This window comes from Hipposideros armiger, unplaced genomic scaffold (genome assembly GCF_001890085.2).
Source record: "Hipposideros armiger isolate ML-2016 unplaced genomic scaffold, ASM189008v1 scaffold_133, whole genome shotgun sequence".
Classification (NCBI taxonomy): Eukaryota; Metazoa; Chordata; class Mammalia; order Chiroptera; family Hipposideridae; genus Hipposideros; species Hipposideros armiger.
The window spans coordinates 2347525-2366523 of NW_017731483.1; the positions used below are offsets into that span (position 1 = coordinate 2347525).

General features: G+C 47.5%; 1 protein-coding gene across 2 annotated transcripts in view; it reads right to left on the reverse strand.

Annotated features, from left to right (window-relative positions):
- The window catches only part of TMOD1 (tropomodulin 1), an 80381-nt gene that overhangs the window by 52677 nt on the left and 8705 nt on the right, over positions 1-18999 (reverse strand). For both annotated transcript variants that reach the window (XM_019649488.1, XM_019649487.1), the window contains exon 2: positions 7879-8044. In XM_019649488.1, coding sequence (XP_019505033.1) covers positions 7879-7998 — 120 coding nt within the window. In that variant the 5' untranslated portion in view covers positions 7999-8044. The remainder of the gene's footprint in view (positions 1-7878; positions 8045-18999) is intronic.

The following is an 18999-nucleotide window of genomic DNA, read 5'->3' on the forward strand; positions in this document are numbered from 1 at the left end:
AGATGACCCACGATGGCCACATGCCTCCAGAAAATTGGCCCATCTTCCTCTCTTTATATATATTACCTGCCTGATGTCATGGGTGCTTGGTTTGCTGCCTCTCAACTAGAAAGAAGTGCTCACTGGAGTAGGAGAGATAGAGAAGATACGGGGGGTGGGGGAGGGGGAGATACTAGGTTTAAACTTTATTTATAGTAATGTGTTTTTCTTTTTAAGGGTGATTTAAATCAAATAAGGCAAAATTTTTATATTTGTTAAATTTGGATGATGGAAACATAGGTATCTTTGGTACTTTACTATATGTTTCCTATTAAAAATGTCAAAATCCAAAAGGTCCTCTGTAGGGCAGGTGCTGTGATGGGGTTTGGAAGGGGAGGGTCAGGAAGGCTTTGCAAGGGAGGGGCGGGAGGCTAGGCCTTGAAAAATGGGAGGATACCAACTTGAGTGAAGGACTCCTTGTCCAAGTGGTCCCCAGCAGGCACAGGCAGGGAGGGGGAAGATGGGGAGGTGGTCATGGGACCAGGAGACAGAGGTGGGGTGGGGACACACTGACACCTGACTTTACTCGCCCTCACCCCTCCAGGCCCATCCTTGGCTGTGTGCACAGCCGGCAGTGTTTCTAAGGATGTATGCCTATTTTTAGAGAAGAGATTTATTTCTTTCCATTTCAACTGTTTACTTCTATCCTGGGCTTGTGAATCTGCCAGTTTGTGTTAGAAGGGAGAACCACGGCCCTATGGATCAAACTTGGCTGCTTTCTTCATGACCAAGAGCGTCCTCCGGCTTACAGGTTACAAGGTGGGGCATTAGTAGTAGGAAGGATTTCACAATTTTGTGGAGTCTGGTGGGAAGCCATGTAGTGGGACAGGAAGTCCCAGATTCTCCTGCTGGCTGACTTGCTGTGTGACCTTGAAGAAGTTCTTTCCCCTTTCTGGGCTTCAGGGTTTTTGTTGCTGTTGTTTTGATTTTTCATCACTAAAATGGTAATGACAATACTTACCTCATAGGTTTGGTATAAGGATTTGACGAGATACATAAAGTACCGAGTAAATGACACGTGCCCAAGAGGGCCTCCTGAAATCATGGTTTCTTTACTTGCTCCCTGTACGTATATGCAGGGGTAGGGCAGGGAGGGTTCGATTGTCTCTAAGTGTCCTTCTAGCTCTGAGGTTCTATAGCTCTAGGTTTTCTCCTCCATCATTTCTTCCTGCAGTTCATGGCCCCTGTTCTCTGAACTCTTGACACATTATGGGCTAAGGGAAGCAGGTATGCTTGAATTTGGCCTGTCACTTAGTATCTGTGTGATTCTGGGCATCCACTTGCACTTATCTTAGAGTGGTACTAATCCCAACCTACGAGGAGCAATCTCATAGGATCTCTGTGGAAATTTTAGGAGATGATGCTCATAAAACACTTAGCACAGCGCCTGGCATATAAGAAGACCTTAAGAGAGAATATTATTATCATTATTGTTAATATCATTATTGTTTTTATTATTATTATATCAGGCTTTGCAGGGGGACTGTTTTGTTCCATTATTGTTTTTGTGGTTATAACATGTCACAGATTCCCAATGGCTGATTTCAAAGTCAACTCTTGGGACCCAATTTCTTTACAAGGTTGGTGTTATCTCTGCCATCTCGCCTACAAATATTTTCATCTTTTTTACTGAGACACTTAAAAAAATAGTCCTCCTTTTCCCTAAGGCCTCACTAACATACAATATTTATAGTTAAATTCTTTGTGTTGGTGGTTTCTTTCTTTCTTTAAGATTAGTATTTATAGTAAAAATAACATAACTTCAAAGGAAATTGAATTGAAAAAAACAAGTTGCTGGTAACTCCCCACCCTGTTCCCTTCTAGGTCCTATTCCATATGTGCGCACAGGTGGTTAACAACACTGGCTACTGGGTCGTGACTGTTGAGGCTGGAATCCCAGTACCACCCGTGTTGCATCCTGGGCAGGTTACTTCATCTTTCTAAGCCTCAGTTTCCCCATCTTTAAGATGGGGCTGATAACCAAACCTCTCAGAAAACTAAATGAGGTCACTCATGCAGGGCTTTGCCCATGGCATACTCAGTAAATGTTAACTGCCTATTGATCCTACAAGAACGTGTACACTGCTCCCTGCACAAGTCACAGTGTGACTTGCCATTCTCGAACATCTCTGGGTGTTGCCCATTTTCCCCACTGCCTGGTACAAAGGCAATCTGAACCGAGGAGTTGGCGCGGCTTCAGAGCAGCATCCACTTAACTCCTGAGAGACAAGAAAGGGCAGATCCTCTTGGGGAATCAGTCAGCAGCGGATACTTTTAGCTCAGGGAGCATTCCTCTCCCGCGGGAGTCCAAGCGCAACAATCTCATGATAAGCTCGAGTTTTTCCAGGCCGCAGAGTGAGAGAAAGTTTCGGGGACTTTTTTTTTTCAAATGTGCACAAGCTTGGAATCCTCTGCTGCAAACAAAGATGCTTTCCAACTCCACCGTACTGCACTCTGTCACATGATACGGCAGCTTAACAATTGCATCACTGAAAACGTAACCCCCTCATGTGTGAGCTGAATTCAGGTAACAAGGCTGCCAGGAATTGCTCATAAAATCATAGATAGTTAGGAAAAAAAAATTGTAACTATACGTGATAATGGAAGTTAACTAGACGTTGTGGTGATTACTTCATAACATATGCAAGTATCAATTCATTATGCTGTATACCTAAAAACTAATATAATGTTATGTGTCAATTATCTCTAAAAAAAAAAAGCATGGATGCTTAGAGCTGGAAGGAGGTGTCAGAAAGCATCTAGGTCAACTGCATCCATTTTACAGACAGGAAAACAGATCCAATGAGGGAACAGCATGTGCCCAGCTAAGTTGGAAGCAGAGCCAGGGATGAACATGAACTTCTGCATCTCAGGTTGTTTCCAAAAGGAAAGGAAGATGATTCTGCATATAGCACCCTCCCCCGTACAAAACGAGAGCACATCTGTGGTTCAGACTGCCTTCTGGGAGACTCCCATGAAGCTTTACAGCACAGTAGCCCAGTCACTGCTTAGTTGTGGGACATGGACAAATTACTTCACTTCTTGGGCTTTTTTTTTTTTTGGTCTGTAAAATGGGGATGATAACAGTGTCTGCATCATAGGATTATGAAGATGGTTGAATGATTTAATATTTTCCAAGTGCTTAAAACAGTACCTGCACATAGAAAGGGCCACATAAGCACTTGTTAAACAAAAATTAAAACAGGAACATATAGAGTATAACAGAGGGGACAGTGGACCTGGATTCTGGTCTGGTTCTGTTTAGTCGTGTGACCTAGAGTAAGTTTCTTCCCTTCACTGGACTCAGTTCCTGCTCCGTAAGTTGGAGGGCTGGACACCTTCTGGTCCCCCGTGTCCTCTCCAGGCCTCTCACGGCCTGCATACCTTTGGCCTCTCCCTGCTCTGCGATTTCAGAACATGGGCCAAGGGAGGGTGAAATGTAAGCTGGAATGTTTGTGCTCTCAGAAAGAAGGGAGGCCCACTCGATCTTTTTAAAACTTGCATACTGACTTGCAAATCAGGTAACAGAGACATCTCTGTGAAGGAGCCAATTGTGTGGCTGGGACAAAAAAATCCACTGGACCTTATTATCTCCTACCCTCTCTCTGATTTCTCTTTTCTTTTCCTTGAACTTAGAAAGAAAGAGGTCTTTGAGAATGTCCATTTGGAAACCACAATGGTGTGAGAGTCACAGGTCTCAGATTGCCCAGCCCTACTCCTAAATTCAAATACACAGTTACCTACCTCCTGCCAGAGAGCGAGGTGCATGCACTCAGGAGCCTGTTAGAAATCTGAGTCTCCACGCCTGGTCCTGTGACATTAGGTGAGTTGACAGCTCTCGGAGCTCTAGGTTCTCCATCCCTCCAAAGGACACAAGCATTCGTTCCTGTTAACCACCTGGGAGAAGGGCTCAGGGGGAGCTGGCTGTGTGAGAGGTATAGAGACGCTGGGAACTTGCTGCTGGGGCCAGATACCCTGATGTTTGAGGTGGGGGCACTGTGGGAGCCATTTGCCAGTTTAAAAATGAAACAGAGGGCCGGCCGAGTAACGCGATGGTTAAGAGCTGGTTTGGGACCCCAGAGGGCCCCAGTTCAGATCCCACATATGAGGGCCAGTGACACTGCCCTCTACAGCTAAGATGCTGAACAACTGCTTAACCTGGAGCTGGGCTGCTGTGAGTTGGCGGTGACGGCGTAGGCTGCAGCCCCTGTGGCAGTGGGTTGCCATGGGCTGCCGTGTGTAGCCAGCAGCCAGTGTGAGCGGCTGTCCAGAAGCCGGCGACTGATCTGCCTCGCCTGGGAAGAGCGCAATGATGATGCCAACTTGGGCCAGTGAAGCAATGTCCTCCACAACTAGACTGAAGAACAAAAGGATAGCAACTTTTCTGCTCCCCTTCCCCCAATTCCCCAATTAAAAAAAAAAATCAAAAAAAAAAAGAAGTGAAGCAGAGCTCCCAGCTAGAAATCAAGCAGTCCTGAGGGATTCCACTCTCCTTCTGAGAGGGCTCCTCCAACCGCTCCTCCCCACTCCCAGGTCTGAAGCTTGCCTCTGACACTTGTCATCACCTGCCCGATTTGCAGTCACAGCCTAATCTAACCTCATCTCTACCCAGCTGCTCAGAGCAACTCCACAACCCCAATGGCTAGAGGCAGCAGGTGTTGCAAGGCCGCTGGGGTCTGCGCTTCTCGGTCCTGGGAACAGCAAAGATTCTGCAATAGGGTAGAAGGCTTGCGGAGAGGGGCAGGGGACCTTTCTTATCTTCAGAAAAGAACTCTCCCACCACCAGCTGGCCAGGACGATGGGAGCTCCCACCTCAGCCCCTTCCATCTCTCACTCACCTCCCTGGCACCTCCTCCAGCCCATCTGTCCCAAGACAGCAAGTCTGCTGAGTCACTACCCCTCAGAGGCTCCCTGGGCCTATTGAGACCAACCCCAACTCTTCAGTAACCCCTCCCTTCTTTATCTAGCCCAGCCCCCCTTCCAGGCTTATCTAACCTCCACAGAAACCACACCGAGACTCCCTGTCCCCAGTTACCTTCTACAAAAGAGGCCTTTGCTCATGGCCTTCACTCGGCCTAGAAGTCTTTATTTTTATCCTTGACTTAGAAAAATCCAGAGCCCAGTTCCAGTATCACCTGCTCTGTGAAGCCTCCCACCAGCAAGAATTAAGCTTCTCCCTGAGCTCCGGTCTGCTCCCGCTTAGGATGCAGATTATTATGCTGGCTTCCCACGGCCTGAGCACCTAAAGGACAGAATCCCCGCCAGGCTCCCCTGTCGGTGGCTGGCACAGGGTCTGGCGCCCAGCAGGTAACTGAGCCATGTTTATCGAGTTGCCTATAAGCAGCTACATCCCCCTTTTGTTCGCACTTTTGAAAGCTGTTTGTTCTTGTAATGCTATGTGGCAGTGATCTAGGATAGAATTAGAACAGAATAATTTTACAGCCATAAAGCTGGAAGTTTGATTGTTTCTTGCCCACATCACTTGTCTTGACTGAAACTCAGGCTAATGCAGAGCCATGGTGCAGGGGAAGGAGGAACCCAAAGTTCTCCCACCAACATGGCCTCTAATCAACCTGCGCAGCCTCACCAGGGGAACCATCTCCTTGTGGCTGGGCAGGGGGAGTCTTGAAGAGCAAGATGACAGCATGCTGCTCTAGGGATCTGTCATTCTATGGGGCCTAGGACCCAGGATGCCTAGACAAGGATTCTGGGTTACCTAAAAAGAAGCCATTTAATCAAATCTGGAGATAAGACCAGGTTATAAGCTCATGGAAGCTTGGCCCTGAAAGGGACAAACCAACCCCATCATTGCATGGATGGGGACACTGAGACCTAGGTAAGGACTGGTTCAAGGTCACATGGAGAGTAAGAGACAGGGCCAGGGATGGAACTGGGACATCTAACCTCTAGTCCTGTATTTTTCCTGCTAACTTACACTCCCACTACATTAGTTGTGCTTACGTGAGGGTTAGGAAAATGGTATAGAAGTGTTCTTTTTTTTATAGATCACTGTTAAACTAGAGTTGAGCCATGACAGGTTTTTTTTTAAAGGCATGAAATGTTCCATCTTTAATTTTAAAATATATCAAATGGAAAATTCAATTAATTCAGTCACATTCATTATCCACCTTCTCTGTGCTGGGCGGGCATTGACCTGGGTACCTGGGATAGAGATATAAGATGAAGGTCCCTGTCTAGTAGGCCATCGAGGAATCCCTCCCTCCCTATCCCTGCTCATGGCCAAACCATAGACATGACCCGAGAGCCTCCTGTATCTAGATTCTGTGATCCCGATGGTTGAGGCGAATTCTGAGCATTAAACACACTTTTTAAATGTGCCAACTATGAAATGCAATGATAAAAACATCAAACTAGTGAAAGGGACCCTTCTAGTCCTTTATTTCTTAGCTAATTCAGTCCATGACACCTGTTCCCCACCATCCTGATAGCTCGCTGGCTAGAACAGTGGAACAGGCTTTTGCAGACTCAGGTACAGTACTAGCTATGTGGCAACACCTTGCAGGGCTGGGGCAAGGTTCTCTAGGAGAATATAAATGCGCCGAATCAGTGTCCAACACATGATGCTGCTTCTTCCATAGCCAGGATTCACAGGTCCAGGAATCAAGGGTAGAAATGAAGTGGCACCATTCGCTATGACCCCTAGAGACTCACTAGCAAAATTTGTGCTTCCCATTTTTGTGACCTTATGGTCTGCTGGCCTAAAGGTCCGAGTTCCGAAGGGATGTGTGCTTCCATCAGGAGACACGACAATGATTCCACTGGACTGGAAGCAAAGCCAGCCACCTGACCACTTTGGGCACGTCTGGATCGATAGACAGAGATGGAGTTTCTGCATTGGCTGGGGTGAGTCACCCTCATGGCCAAGGGGAAATTGGACTGCGGCTACACAATGAGAGTAGGGAAGTATATGTCTACAATATAGGATATTGCTTAGGGCTTTCTTAGTCTTACCATGCCCTGTGATTACAGCCCATGGAAAACTACAACAACCCAATCCTGGCAGGATTCATAATGGCCCAGACCCTTCAAGATGAAGGCTTGGGGAATCCAGCCAGGCAAAGAACCATGACCAGCTAGGCGCTTGCTAAAAGTAAAGGGAATACAGAACAGGCAGTGGACGAAGGTAGTTAGTTATAAATACTAGCTACAAACCATGTGACCAGTTAGAGAAACAAGACTGTAACTGTCATATTTCCTCCTTGTTTTGTTATGAATATGTTTGCGTGTATGTGTGAGAGCATTAAGCAAATACCTTTGTTTTCTACCCTCTGTTATTCTCTTATTGTGTAACATAAGATGTATTGATTTTATATCATAGTATTTAATTGTTAATTTTAATTGCTAATTTTACATCACAATACTTAAGTAATGGGATATCAAGGAGAAGAGCAGAACTGAAACATCGGCTCTTCCTGGGTCTCAAGCCTGCTAGCTTTTCAACTGAAACTACACCATCAGCTCTCCCGGTTCTCAGGCCCTTGGACTCGGACTGGAACAGAACCATTGGCCACCCTGGGTCTTCAGCTTGTTGACCGCAGACCTTGGTCCTTGTCAGCCTCCATAATCGTGTGAGCCAGTGTCTTATAATAAATCTCTTTCTACATGTATATATGTCTATTGGTTCTGTTAGAGAACCTTGACTCATACAAAATACACACACACACACACACACACACACAAGGCAATGTTATTCCAATGTGATTGTCACAGAAGAAAAGAAGTGGTGGCTTCAGGGAGTCTGCACCTGTCCCTCCCCAACACGGTGATGGTTGCTGTCCCTGCGCCTGTGACACTGTGGTCCCCTTTAGTGCTACTCACATCAGGATCCAGCTCATCCAGCTCATTTTCCAGGGTCCGAAGCTCTTCCTCTGTTAGGGCTCCAAGGATTTCATCTTCATCCAGGTCACGGTATTTCTCTAGTTCTCGTCTGTACGACATTGTCGAACTTGTCTTTGTCTTCCGAGTTTCTGTGCTGATCTAAGACCTACCAGAAAGAGAATGATCTTAGAAAGACCCTTCTTGGATTTGCTGTCAGGGCAAAGAAATGCTTCTCATTCACATGGTGGCCTGGGCATATTTCATGAATCGTCAGGATAATAATTACTATAGTGGCACACTGCAGTAAGTTGGACTAATTCCCTACTAAAACTGTGTGAGGTAAAAATATTGAGGGCGTGTGATTTAATGAATCATAATTGATTGTACTGGCATGAAAACTAATTACAAGTAATAGGTGACTCTAAATGGCTTATGAGTACCTGAACACTATTTTATCCTTCAAGTAGTTTAACTAGTTTTCCATACAACTGTCCACCCTTCATCCCTCACCTCTAAGGAAATATGAATGCTGGGGGCTCTACCAAAGCTGATCTTCAAGGTGCGGGGGTGGGGGGAGAGGGGAGAGTATAAATCGATAACTGAGCAGCTGCTGTCTGCACGCTCATTGCACGCTCGTTACCTAAAATATTTCATTCAACCCTCATAAAAAAACAGCCAACAGTAATAGCTAACTCTCACTACCAAATATCAAGCTGTGTGTTAAGCAATTTACAAGGATTTTCTAATAAAACCCATTTTCAGATGAGGACGTTGAGCTTAGAGAGGTTGAGTGACTCCCACAAATCACACTACCAAGAAGAGGCAGAACCACCATTTGAACCCAGGTCTGGTGGCTTTCCGAGCCCAAACCATTGTATTCCAACACCTTTTTTCATTGAATCACCTAGTGTCCTGACCAGAAGGAGACCACCTCGTCCAGATCCCTCATTGCATCCCCCAGGGAGCTGGCTCAAAGGGAGAAATTGGCCCGTAGGTCCAGGGAGCCTGGTGTCCATGTCTGCTGCATCCCAAGCTACTCTGCTTTGCTAGAAAAGACTGCTGCTCATGGCCCAGGGCATATCCGATCCCCAGCACTTGTGTTCGGATCCTGTATCTGCTACTTCTCATAACCATATTTTCACACCTGTGAATTCATTTGATCCTGATGCTATGCCCTGTTGAGTGTTTTAATTAAAACCATTTATCAGTGAAGAAACTGAGGGGTGGCCTAGGGCTTAACTCAGGACCCTTGTCATCCGACCCCAGGTGCTCCCCTCTACACCACATTGCCTCTTGCCTAACCAGGGAGGCACAACAGGGCCTTAAGCCCTTCTGTCCTCCAGCTGGCTGGGCTGAAACTGTCTGATAACATGACAAACCCAGCTCACACGTCACCTCCTCTGTGAAGGCTTAGTGTCCCCTCACTAGGCAAAGCTCATGGTGGCCACAGCACTGGGTCTACACCTCTCCACACAGCTTGCATGTCTGTCTCCCTTGGCTTCCACATGGCAGGGTCTGGGTTTGCTTCATTCGCTCTCTTCAGGGCCCAACCCAGGGTCACACAGGAAGTTTTTTTTAATTGAAATGAACCCAATTCCAGTTCTCTACCTGCTATTGTTGGTACAGTCAGACAGCCCTGAGGAGATTCTGGGCTCTTCTCCTCTTGGAAAATGGAAAATGTCAGCTTGCTGCAGAAGCTGCTAGCATCACTGTGTTTGATGTTTGAGCCTGTTCCCACCTGTCCTTCAACCTACGTGAGCTAAGCCATCAGCCTTCCTTTCTGAAACTGACAGCTAAAAGGTAAGCTATCAGCTCGGGGCTTCCTTAAATGCAGTGGAATGGAATGTGGTGTTATGTATAGAACTGGTATTATGGGTTGAAGTGTGTCCCCCGCCCAGATTCATATACTGAATTTCTAACCCCTAGTATCTCAGTAGCCCAGTACCACATTGCAAGTAAGGATTTGCCATTACTTGGAAGTACATTCGTTGCAGACTTAATTAGTTAAGTTTAGATGAGGTCATGCTGGAGAAGGGTGGGCCCCTAGTCCAACGTGAATAGTGTTCTAATACAAAGGGGAAATTTGGACAGACACACACACAGGAAGAATACCATGTGAAGAGGATGAAGGCAGAGATCAGGGTGATGCTGCCACAGGCTAAGGAACACCAAAGCTTGCCAGCAAACCCCCAGAAGCTGGGGGAGAGGCTGGCGCAGATCCTCACAGCCCTTGGAAGGAACACCTGACAATACCTTGATTTTGCACTTTTAGCCTCCAGAACTTGGAGACAATAAATTTCTGTTGTTTAAGCCATTCGGTTTGTGGTACTTTGTGATGGAAGACCTAGTAAACTAATACAATCAGTATCATCTTCTTCATAGCAGTCCTTTAGACCCACTCCATGCAAACAAACAAATAAAACCCATGGCTCATCTGTGAAATGACTAGTGAGATTTTCCAGAGTACAGAGAAACAAGAACTAGGAAAAGACAACCAACTAATCAATCAAAAAGATGGAGGTGTTGTTAATTAAAAACAATTAAAGTAATTACAAATAAACTAAAATTGTAGTTTATTAAGCTAACAGAAAGAGCCTCCATTTCAGAAAGCAGAGATACGTGTTATTAATGGAAGTTTGTGCAAGTGTGGACATATTTGTAGGAGAAATCCAAGTGTGTGACAGTTGCCTTGATAAAAAAGAACTTGCTTCCCAAATACAGAAAACCCCAGTGCCACCCTTTTCTCTAAGAACGGCTCAGCTTGGCCTGACGTCTTCCTTTGAGCAGACCCTAGGAATGCAATGTTCAGACCATAAATGCCCCCCCCCCTTGATTCATTTCTATTTACTTCCAAAGAAAGCAGCTGACAATGTTCTGGTATAGATGGAAAAAACCTTCCTGAAGGCTCTCAGAGAATAACCTAATTTGGCTTTTCCTAAGAAGAGCCAGGAGAGGATCTGTGGTCTCCAGCTCGGGTCCAAAAGAAATCCTAGGGAAGGGGTTGGAGGCTTCCAGAAGCAACTCACAGAGACACCTCTGAACTAGCATCATTCAGGTGGGCTGCAAAGCAAGTTTTGGGCACTCAAACAGGTTTTGGGTTATATGAAGTTCCACAGGACTCTGAACTGTAGGACGTCTCAAAATTTTTGGTATGCTTCCACACATTGGATGTCTTCAAGAGGGGTAGGTTACAAGCAGAATTTCCCAGCCCTTTTGACCATGAAACCATGTCTCTGAGAAATTACTGGAATTGGAATCTCATGAAACAAAGTTTGGAAAAAGCTTTCAACTCATCTCTGGATCATAAGAGGGAGGTACTCAGACTCACACAAGAAGGGACTTGGGGACAGCACCAGCTAGGACAGGTTTGGGACCCTGGGAGCTTCCCATGCTTGTGATCTTTTCCAGCAGACTCATTTCCCAGATGGTTTGCACTAGAAGCATTAGGGAAAGTCCTGGACAGACCCTGGAGAAGAGATAAGCCAGGAAGAGGGAACATGGGAGAGAGGAATCCATATTAAAGCCAGCTTGGGAAAAAGGAACAGGGAAGGAGCAAGGAAGAGAGAAGTAGGCAGCAACTATTGGGCCCATTGAAGGAGGGACAGAGCTCCATGGCAGGCCACCTCTAGAGAGGTCACTCTGAGGGGCGCAATCATTCAATTTCCTGAGGATCGAGTCTTCTTCTTAGGGCTTACAAGAAGGTTAACAATCCACTTACACCCTCTAAGGAGCTGTTGAATTTTAAAAGTCCTATTTCAGAGGATTTAAACAGTCCTTTCTGATGTCAAGTGTCCTGTGAATATTACAAAGCGATGAAGCATCACGTTAAATGAGCTGAGAGGAATGGAGAACTCCCAGGGTAAACTCTGGAGCTGTGAGCTTCAAGCCACACTCATCCACTTGGCTCCCAGGGTTGGTTTCTCTAAAGCTAGACTCTCCTGTGATCAGTGACGTGTGGGAACTGGAGGTGGGGAAGAGATGGGGGGCGGAGGTGAAAACCATGTGTCACTAGAGCCCACTACAAGCTCGGCCTTAAAATATAGCTTAGAAGAGGTGGTAGTTTATAGCTGTTGATAAAAGGCCTCCATTTCCTAATAAAAGATGTGTCATGGATGGACACAGGCCTGAGATTCATAAGACTTTGGCTGGAGTAGGACTTCTGGCACTAACTCCCATGGGGACACTCGAGGAGTTCCTTTCCTCCTCTGGGCCTTTGTTTGCTCATCTGTAAAACGATCGTTAATGGGCTGGGAAATTCTGCATGGAACCTATTCCCCTTGGGGACATCCACGAATTGCATCACATGGGTGGTCTTTAAACTGTGCCCAGGAAAGTGCTCAGGCTCTGAGAAAGCCCTTCCAGGGTCCCTGCAGGAGTCTAAAGGGGAGAGGCTAAGCAAGGGGACTAGCCCCTGATTTTATTTGGGGTTCCATATAAGATATCTCTTGAAGAAAGAATTCAGCTGCTAAAAATAAAAAGCTGAAAATCACTGGATTGGGTTTCCTTATCCACACAGTGAGAGGGTAACAGTACTCACCTCCTGGAGTGTTGGGAGGATTAAGTAGCAACAAGCAAATAAGGTATAAAGCCTGGGGCTGTTGTGTGGTCAACGCAGGCTCAACAAATAGGAGCCATTATTACGAGGCAGCTGCTGAAGTTGCCACCTCTCCCCAACCCTGCTCCCCGATATATATCATCAGACCCCAATTTCCCTCAGGTAGGGGCTTGTGTCTTATTTGCCTTCATGTTTCTGTGCCTAGCCCTGCACCTGGTGGATGTGCTAGGAGGGAATTGAGCACATTTGGGTTTGGGTCTAGTGTCCTTGGAACTTTGGGCAAGTGCCTTCCCTTCTCAAATCCTCTGTTTCCCCATCTTTAACATGGAAAGATCAGAGCAGATCTGGGAGGGCTGGGAGCCCAAGAGGAGAGCGACAGGGAGGAAGGGAGTGGGGTGAAGCTGTCAGCGCTGCCCACATGGCCCGCCCAGAGCAGAACAGCGCCTCCTACACCTGCTCTCTAAACTGGGTCTGCGTAAGAGCTGGCGAGAAAAAACAGAAGGGCGGCTCAATAAATTTAAAACACATTTAAAAACTTAAGTCTTCCAAAGCTGGTGTGTATATTACACTAACAGCACATCTGGCCACCCTGCTTCTCAATAGTAGACGCCTTCAGCCACTGCTAAATATGAAAAAAAAAAAGAATTTATAAGCTGTGCCAGGAAATAAAACTAGGCGGGTTGGACAGTAAAAATTAGCGGGTCAAGGGCTGAGGCCATCCGTCAGGAAGCTTCAGAAGTAAGAGCTCTGAGAAAGGCTCGCTCCTGGAGCACCAAACGTGCTTTTAAATCTCTCACTGAAGTGGGTCCCGTCACTTCTGCTAATGGCTTCTCTGCCTGTGGGAACAGTTGGGGAGGAGATGCTGGAGTAGCACCTTGATTTATGGTCTGTACTTCCCCAGAGGTCAGGAGGATCTGAGTCACAAGTTCAAATGAATATTTTCCAGTTATGCCATCTTCTTATTTCAGCCACAGTGAACATCTTAACGATGGGCGAAGAAAGGTTGATTTACAAAGTTGATTCTTCATACTCCAGCTCCTCCTGTCTTTGTCCTTCTCTTTTGGAAGACACTTTGGCTAAAGAGATTTAGACCATGATCCCTCATCACTGAAGCCTGTACCTCTCTCTTCCCTTGGCTTCAGGGACACAGAGTGCCTGCGATGTCCTCTGTTCCTTCCGAGAGAGCTGTCTCTCCCCTGTTCCTCCTTCAAGGGGCACCTCTTAGGGGCAGCCATGCTTTAAATCGTGTGACCCCCCTCCCCAGCCTATTGGACAGAGTGGGTGCCTGACTCAAGTCAATGACCTATGAGGTAGCCTGGGACAAGAAGAAAGGATGAGTTGAGTGAATATGAGTTCCTTTATTTCTTGGCATTTGTATTAGTTTCGTGGGGCTGCCCTCACAAAGTACCAAATTAGGTGGCTTAAACAACAGAAATTTGTCTCTTAGTTCTGGAGGCTGGAAGTCCAAATCTAGGTGTCAGCAGGGTTGGTTCCTCCTGAGGGCTATAAGGGAGAATCTATTGCATGCCTCTCTCCTAGTTCTGGTGGCCTCAGATGTTCCTAGGCTTAAGCTGGCGGTCTCCCAGTTCTGTAGTGTCTCTGCCCAAATGTCCCCTCTACATGAGGACACCAGTCATACTGGATTAAGGCCTACCCTCACGACCTTATCTGAACTTGATCATCTGCAAAGACCCTATTCCCAAATACGGTCACATTTACAGGTAAGTCTTTTGGGGGAAACAAGTCAACCCAACAACAGCATTGAACTGAGACATAAGGAAAGAATAGGGAAGATGGCAGAGGAAGCTGGGGGTGAAAAGAGGTGACCGTGATGAGCACATGGAAGCTGAGGCCATGAGGTAAGAGATGTGCAGGGGAGGCACAGTCCTCATGGGAGGGTGGATTCACGGGGCTGAAAGAGAGATGGAGAACATCGTGTCCCCAGAAGTGCCCAGTCCCTGCTCCCTCAGGCCCGGATTGCTATGGCTCATGTTGGATTCCCACAAGGCCCCTGTCCTCCCACAATTCTTAGGGGGTCCACTCCTCTCCCCACGCTCCCCTCACTTCACTCAGGTACCTTGAATGAGTCCCTCGCTCCTTGCAGACAAACAAGAGTGAGCACGCAAACACTCTTGGCTTCCCTCCTTCCTTTCTGCCCTCTCCTTCTCAGTCTCTCTGGTGATGCATTCTTCTTGGCCCCTCTGTTCCCCTGGGCTCTGCCCTCTTCTCACTCTCACGCTCCCCCTGGGGCTTCTTATCTCCCATGTGAGGTCTGTTACCAGAGATAAGCTGATGACTCTCAGATGGTCTCTCTTCAGCTCAGGCTCCTTACTGGGCACTTGTCTCGGAATCCTTCAGGTTCAACGTGCCCACCTCTGAGCACGGCCCACCTCACCACCACCACCATCTCCTCACCTGGGGTCAGCCTGAACTCTTCCCTTCCTACTCCCCCTTTCTCAGGTTGGTCCCCATGCCCATCAACCCTCTCTCTCTCTCTCTCTCTCTCTCTCTCTCTCTCTCTCTCTCTCTCTCTCTCTCTCTCTTCGTAGTTTTTAAAATTATGAAAAAATATACATAATATAAAATTTGCCGTTTTAAGTGTATGGTTCTGTAGAACTAAGTATATTCACATTGTTGTGCAACCATCACCACCACCCATGTGCATAACTTTTTCATCTTCCCAAATTGAAACTCTGGCCCCATTAAGCACTAACTCCCCGTTCTCTCCTTGCTCCAGCCCCTGGCAACCACCATTCTGCTTTCTGTCTCTGAATTTGACTACTCTAGGTGCCTCATCTAAGTGGAATCATACACTTTTGTGACTAGAGTCCTATCTCTTTAACATCCTTTGCATCCGTCCCTCCTCTTCCATTGCACGATGCTTACCTTTTTTAAAAGCTATGTTATCAAAATGGCTCCCAAGTGGTTTCCCTGCCTCAGTTCTCTTACCTTCCTGTCCACACTCAACTCAAACTCCAAATGATCTTTTTGAAAATCAATTCTGATGCTGCTCACGAGCTGAAAGCCACCATCCACAGCTCCCTTTATGACAGACAGAGAGCAAACTCCCCAGCCTGGGGTTTGAGGCTCCAGACCACTTGTCCCTGAGTGCCCCTGAAATTTCAGTCCTCTGGGCTGTGCTCAAGCTGTTCTGTCAGCCTGAGGCACACAGTTTCCATGTAGTCTGAAGTTGCACTAAGTCCTCACTTCACTGCCCCTCCACATAGCGCCCCCAATTTCCTTATTGGTGAATTGTGGCCTCTTTCCCACAGTCTTCTGTGCAGCCCTGTGAAGGCAGGGCTTCCCTCCCCTGCTGAGGAGACTGTGGTTCCCACACCTCTCAGCCCCCCAGGCTGGGAGGGTGAAGGCAACAATCACACCTGACCAGCTCCACAGCCCTGGCCTGACTCCAAGTCAAGGTGCCATGACTGCAGGTCAGTCAGGGAGAGCCTCAGGGACAGGCCCCCAGGAGCCGGGTGGATAATCAAATTCTATCCCAGGCCAAAGAAAAGGAAGAAACTCAACCGGCCCTCGATTGGGGAGGGCAGCAAGGTGTAGAAGGGGCAAACAAGTGGGTAATGGAATTTTGGGGGGACTTCCTCAATGTTTGTTTTAGAACAGGGTCATAAAATGTGATGCAATGATTATACCAACAACCACTCCAATGTGCAGGGACCTTTGCAGCTTATAAAACAACAACTATTTTCATGCCTGCAGTTTCATGTCTCCTGCTGGGCAAGAAGTGAGTGTGACTTGGGGTGTGTTGTCACCTGTGATGGAACCCAGACAGACAGAGAGAGGGAGGGAGCTGGACCAAGAGGGCCAAGCTCTCCCAGCCACCTAGGTCCCAAAGTCCTGCCTTCCCGCTTCCCCAGGGAGCCCCCGCATGACACCTGAGCCATGCCCCCTGCACTGCTGATTCTCCCAGGCAGGGCTGGATATGGAATTTGCTGGGTTCAGTGCAAAATAAGACACTGGGGTGCTTTTGTTAAAAAATGGTGGGGAAATGCCATTAAAGGTAATAAGACACAAAGTTTTTCCTTTCTCTCATCGTCTCTCTCTGGATCTGTCATGGAGTTTATATTATTTATTATTAAATGTTGCCATTTACACAGGTGCCCGTGTGCTTCGACTTAGATCATGCACACCAAGTCCACTGGTGGCCAGTTTCCCTCCCCCGCCAGGTGCAGGACAGATGCCCGGCCCTGGTGGGGGCAGGGCACCCAAGTCAGGCATCTCTCTTTCCCACGGGCCACTGCCCCAGCACACAAAAGAGGGCGATCTCAAGGGTAGTGCAACCTCTGCGCCAGGACAGTAGGTGCCTGGATCAGGGGTGGACAAAAGGCTTGGTCTGCAGAGTTGCCAGCTGGACTTATGGGGGCAGAGCAGAGATCCCCAGTGGTAGCTGGGCAGGGGTGGGAAGAGGAGGCTGGCAGGACCTGGGGGTGCCAGGAAGTGAGGCAGCCAGAGTCTCATAACCTACCCCCAGGAAGCACAGAGGGGGTGGGACCTCATGTGAGCTGGGGCTTCAGACCCTGGTGCGTGCTTCATTATTCACGGGGCTTCACTTAAAAATATAAACCCAAAGATAAAATTGAGAATTTCAAGAAAGTGTCTGCAGAGCATTCAATCAAGTACAGAGTCCTTCTGAGAGCAGGACTCTGTGCAACTGCATAGCCTACATCCCGTTCCCATCCCAGGACACACACCCTGACGGCCCCAGAGCCAGGCTCAGCCTTGTCTCATCTGAGATGGTCCTTTGCCTCCCTAGTATCTTCCAACCCATTGGGATCTCCAGTCCCCGGGGTCTATAGGAAGCTGGGGACATTGGGCGGTGGCAGAAGGAGCCCTGGGATGGGAGTCAGGAGACCTGGTTACAAGTCCCCACTCTGGCTGAGGAATTGCTGTGTGACCTGGAGCAAGGTGCTGTACCTCTCTGGATCTGATTTCCACAACATAATTCATTGAGTGAGTTCTTATTGAGGAGCCAGGTTGTACAGGGCATGGTGAGCCTTTGTGGGAGAGACAGAAATTAATAAGAGAGTCCCCAGCCCTCAGAAAGCTTACAGTTAAGTTGGGAGGATAAGACTTACCCTGAAATCCCTGGGGTGATATCACACACATTGTCTAATTCACCCACCACCCTCAGAGTGGGTACAGCTGGGCCATTAGCCCCACTTTAAAGATGAGCCTCCTGTCAGGTCAGCCTGGGGAAAAGTGAAAGCTTGGACTGGAGTCACAGAGAGCTGGGCTAAAGGCCCTGCCCTGTCTCTAGCTGGCTGGGCAGCCTTAGACATGTCACTTAGTGCCTCTGAGATTCGTGGATTCACTTGTTAAGTGAGGGCATAACAGGTACCTCTCAAGGGGTGCTGTGAAGAGGGAATGAGATAAAGGGTGCTGCGGTTCAGATTGCTGGGTTGCATCCCCCTTCCTCAGTCCCACGATGCTGCAGCCCAACAAGCCACCCCCATAAGCACTAGATGGGGGGGATGTGCTGAACAGCCATGAGAAAGAGGTGGGGGTTCTCAAGTGACTGTCACCCCCACCGTAAGTCAACAGTGTGAGGCACTGGCCCCCAAAGTTACTGTGTGATCCCAGCTGCATTAATAAAATTACAGAGACCAAAGCAAGGGGACGACGGCCTTGCTCAGCTTCACGCTGCTGCTCAGCTCGGGGCTTCCACTCTTTCACTCTAGGGCCAGTTTTTTCCTTTTAAACAAGGAATTGGTTATATACAGTCAAGCATACAAGTAAGGCTGCAGCTCACTGAATTTCCCCACATGCATACACCTATGTAAACACCACTCAGATGAAGACATGTGACATTTCCTGCTTCCTTACACCCCCTCCCAGTCCATCTCCCTTAAAGGCAACTACTATTCTGACTTTTAAAACCTTAGATTAGCTTGGACTGTTCTTGAACATCACATAAATAGAAAACTACAGTGGGTACGTGGCTGTTGGGGAAGTGACAAGATGAGACGTAAGGCCCTTTAAGGTCTGACTCTGTTATGAAGGACATGTTTGGGGCCACTGAGTGGACAGGATGGGCACTCAGAGACCAGCTATCTTTAAAAGACTGCTCTCGGGCCTGTAGACATTTATTTTCTCTGGCTGATCTCATTCTCTTAGTCATAAGGGAAAGTACCTTCTGAAAAAGCAGAGACACTAAACCCAGTGCATGGCTCCATCACTCTGTGCAGTTGCTACGAGCTCCATCCCAAGGCACACCGAGCCCCGAAGGTCCACAAGTCCATCAACGTTGTCAAATGGTTTAAATTAGAAAGGCCTGGCGTGTGTTTTCATTTTGCGTCGCTTGAGATCATCATGGTGTCTGAGTCACCTCTCAGGTGCTTCAGGCGGGTTAGTTGAATAAATGAATGAATGAATGCCTAGCATTCATTATTGGCTTTGACAGGCATAAGTCAAAACCATTGGCTTGTAAAAGCTTGTGGAACTCCTATTCTTGTTCTCCATTTTACAAACACAAACTTTGTCACCTTGCCTCACAGCAGGTGTTAACATAAGATATAGCTTTATGAAGTCACATGTTTGTATTTTCTGAA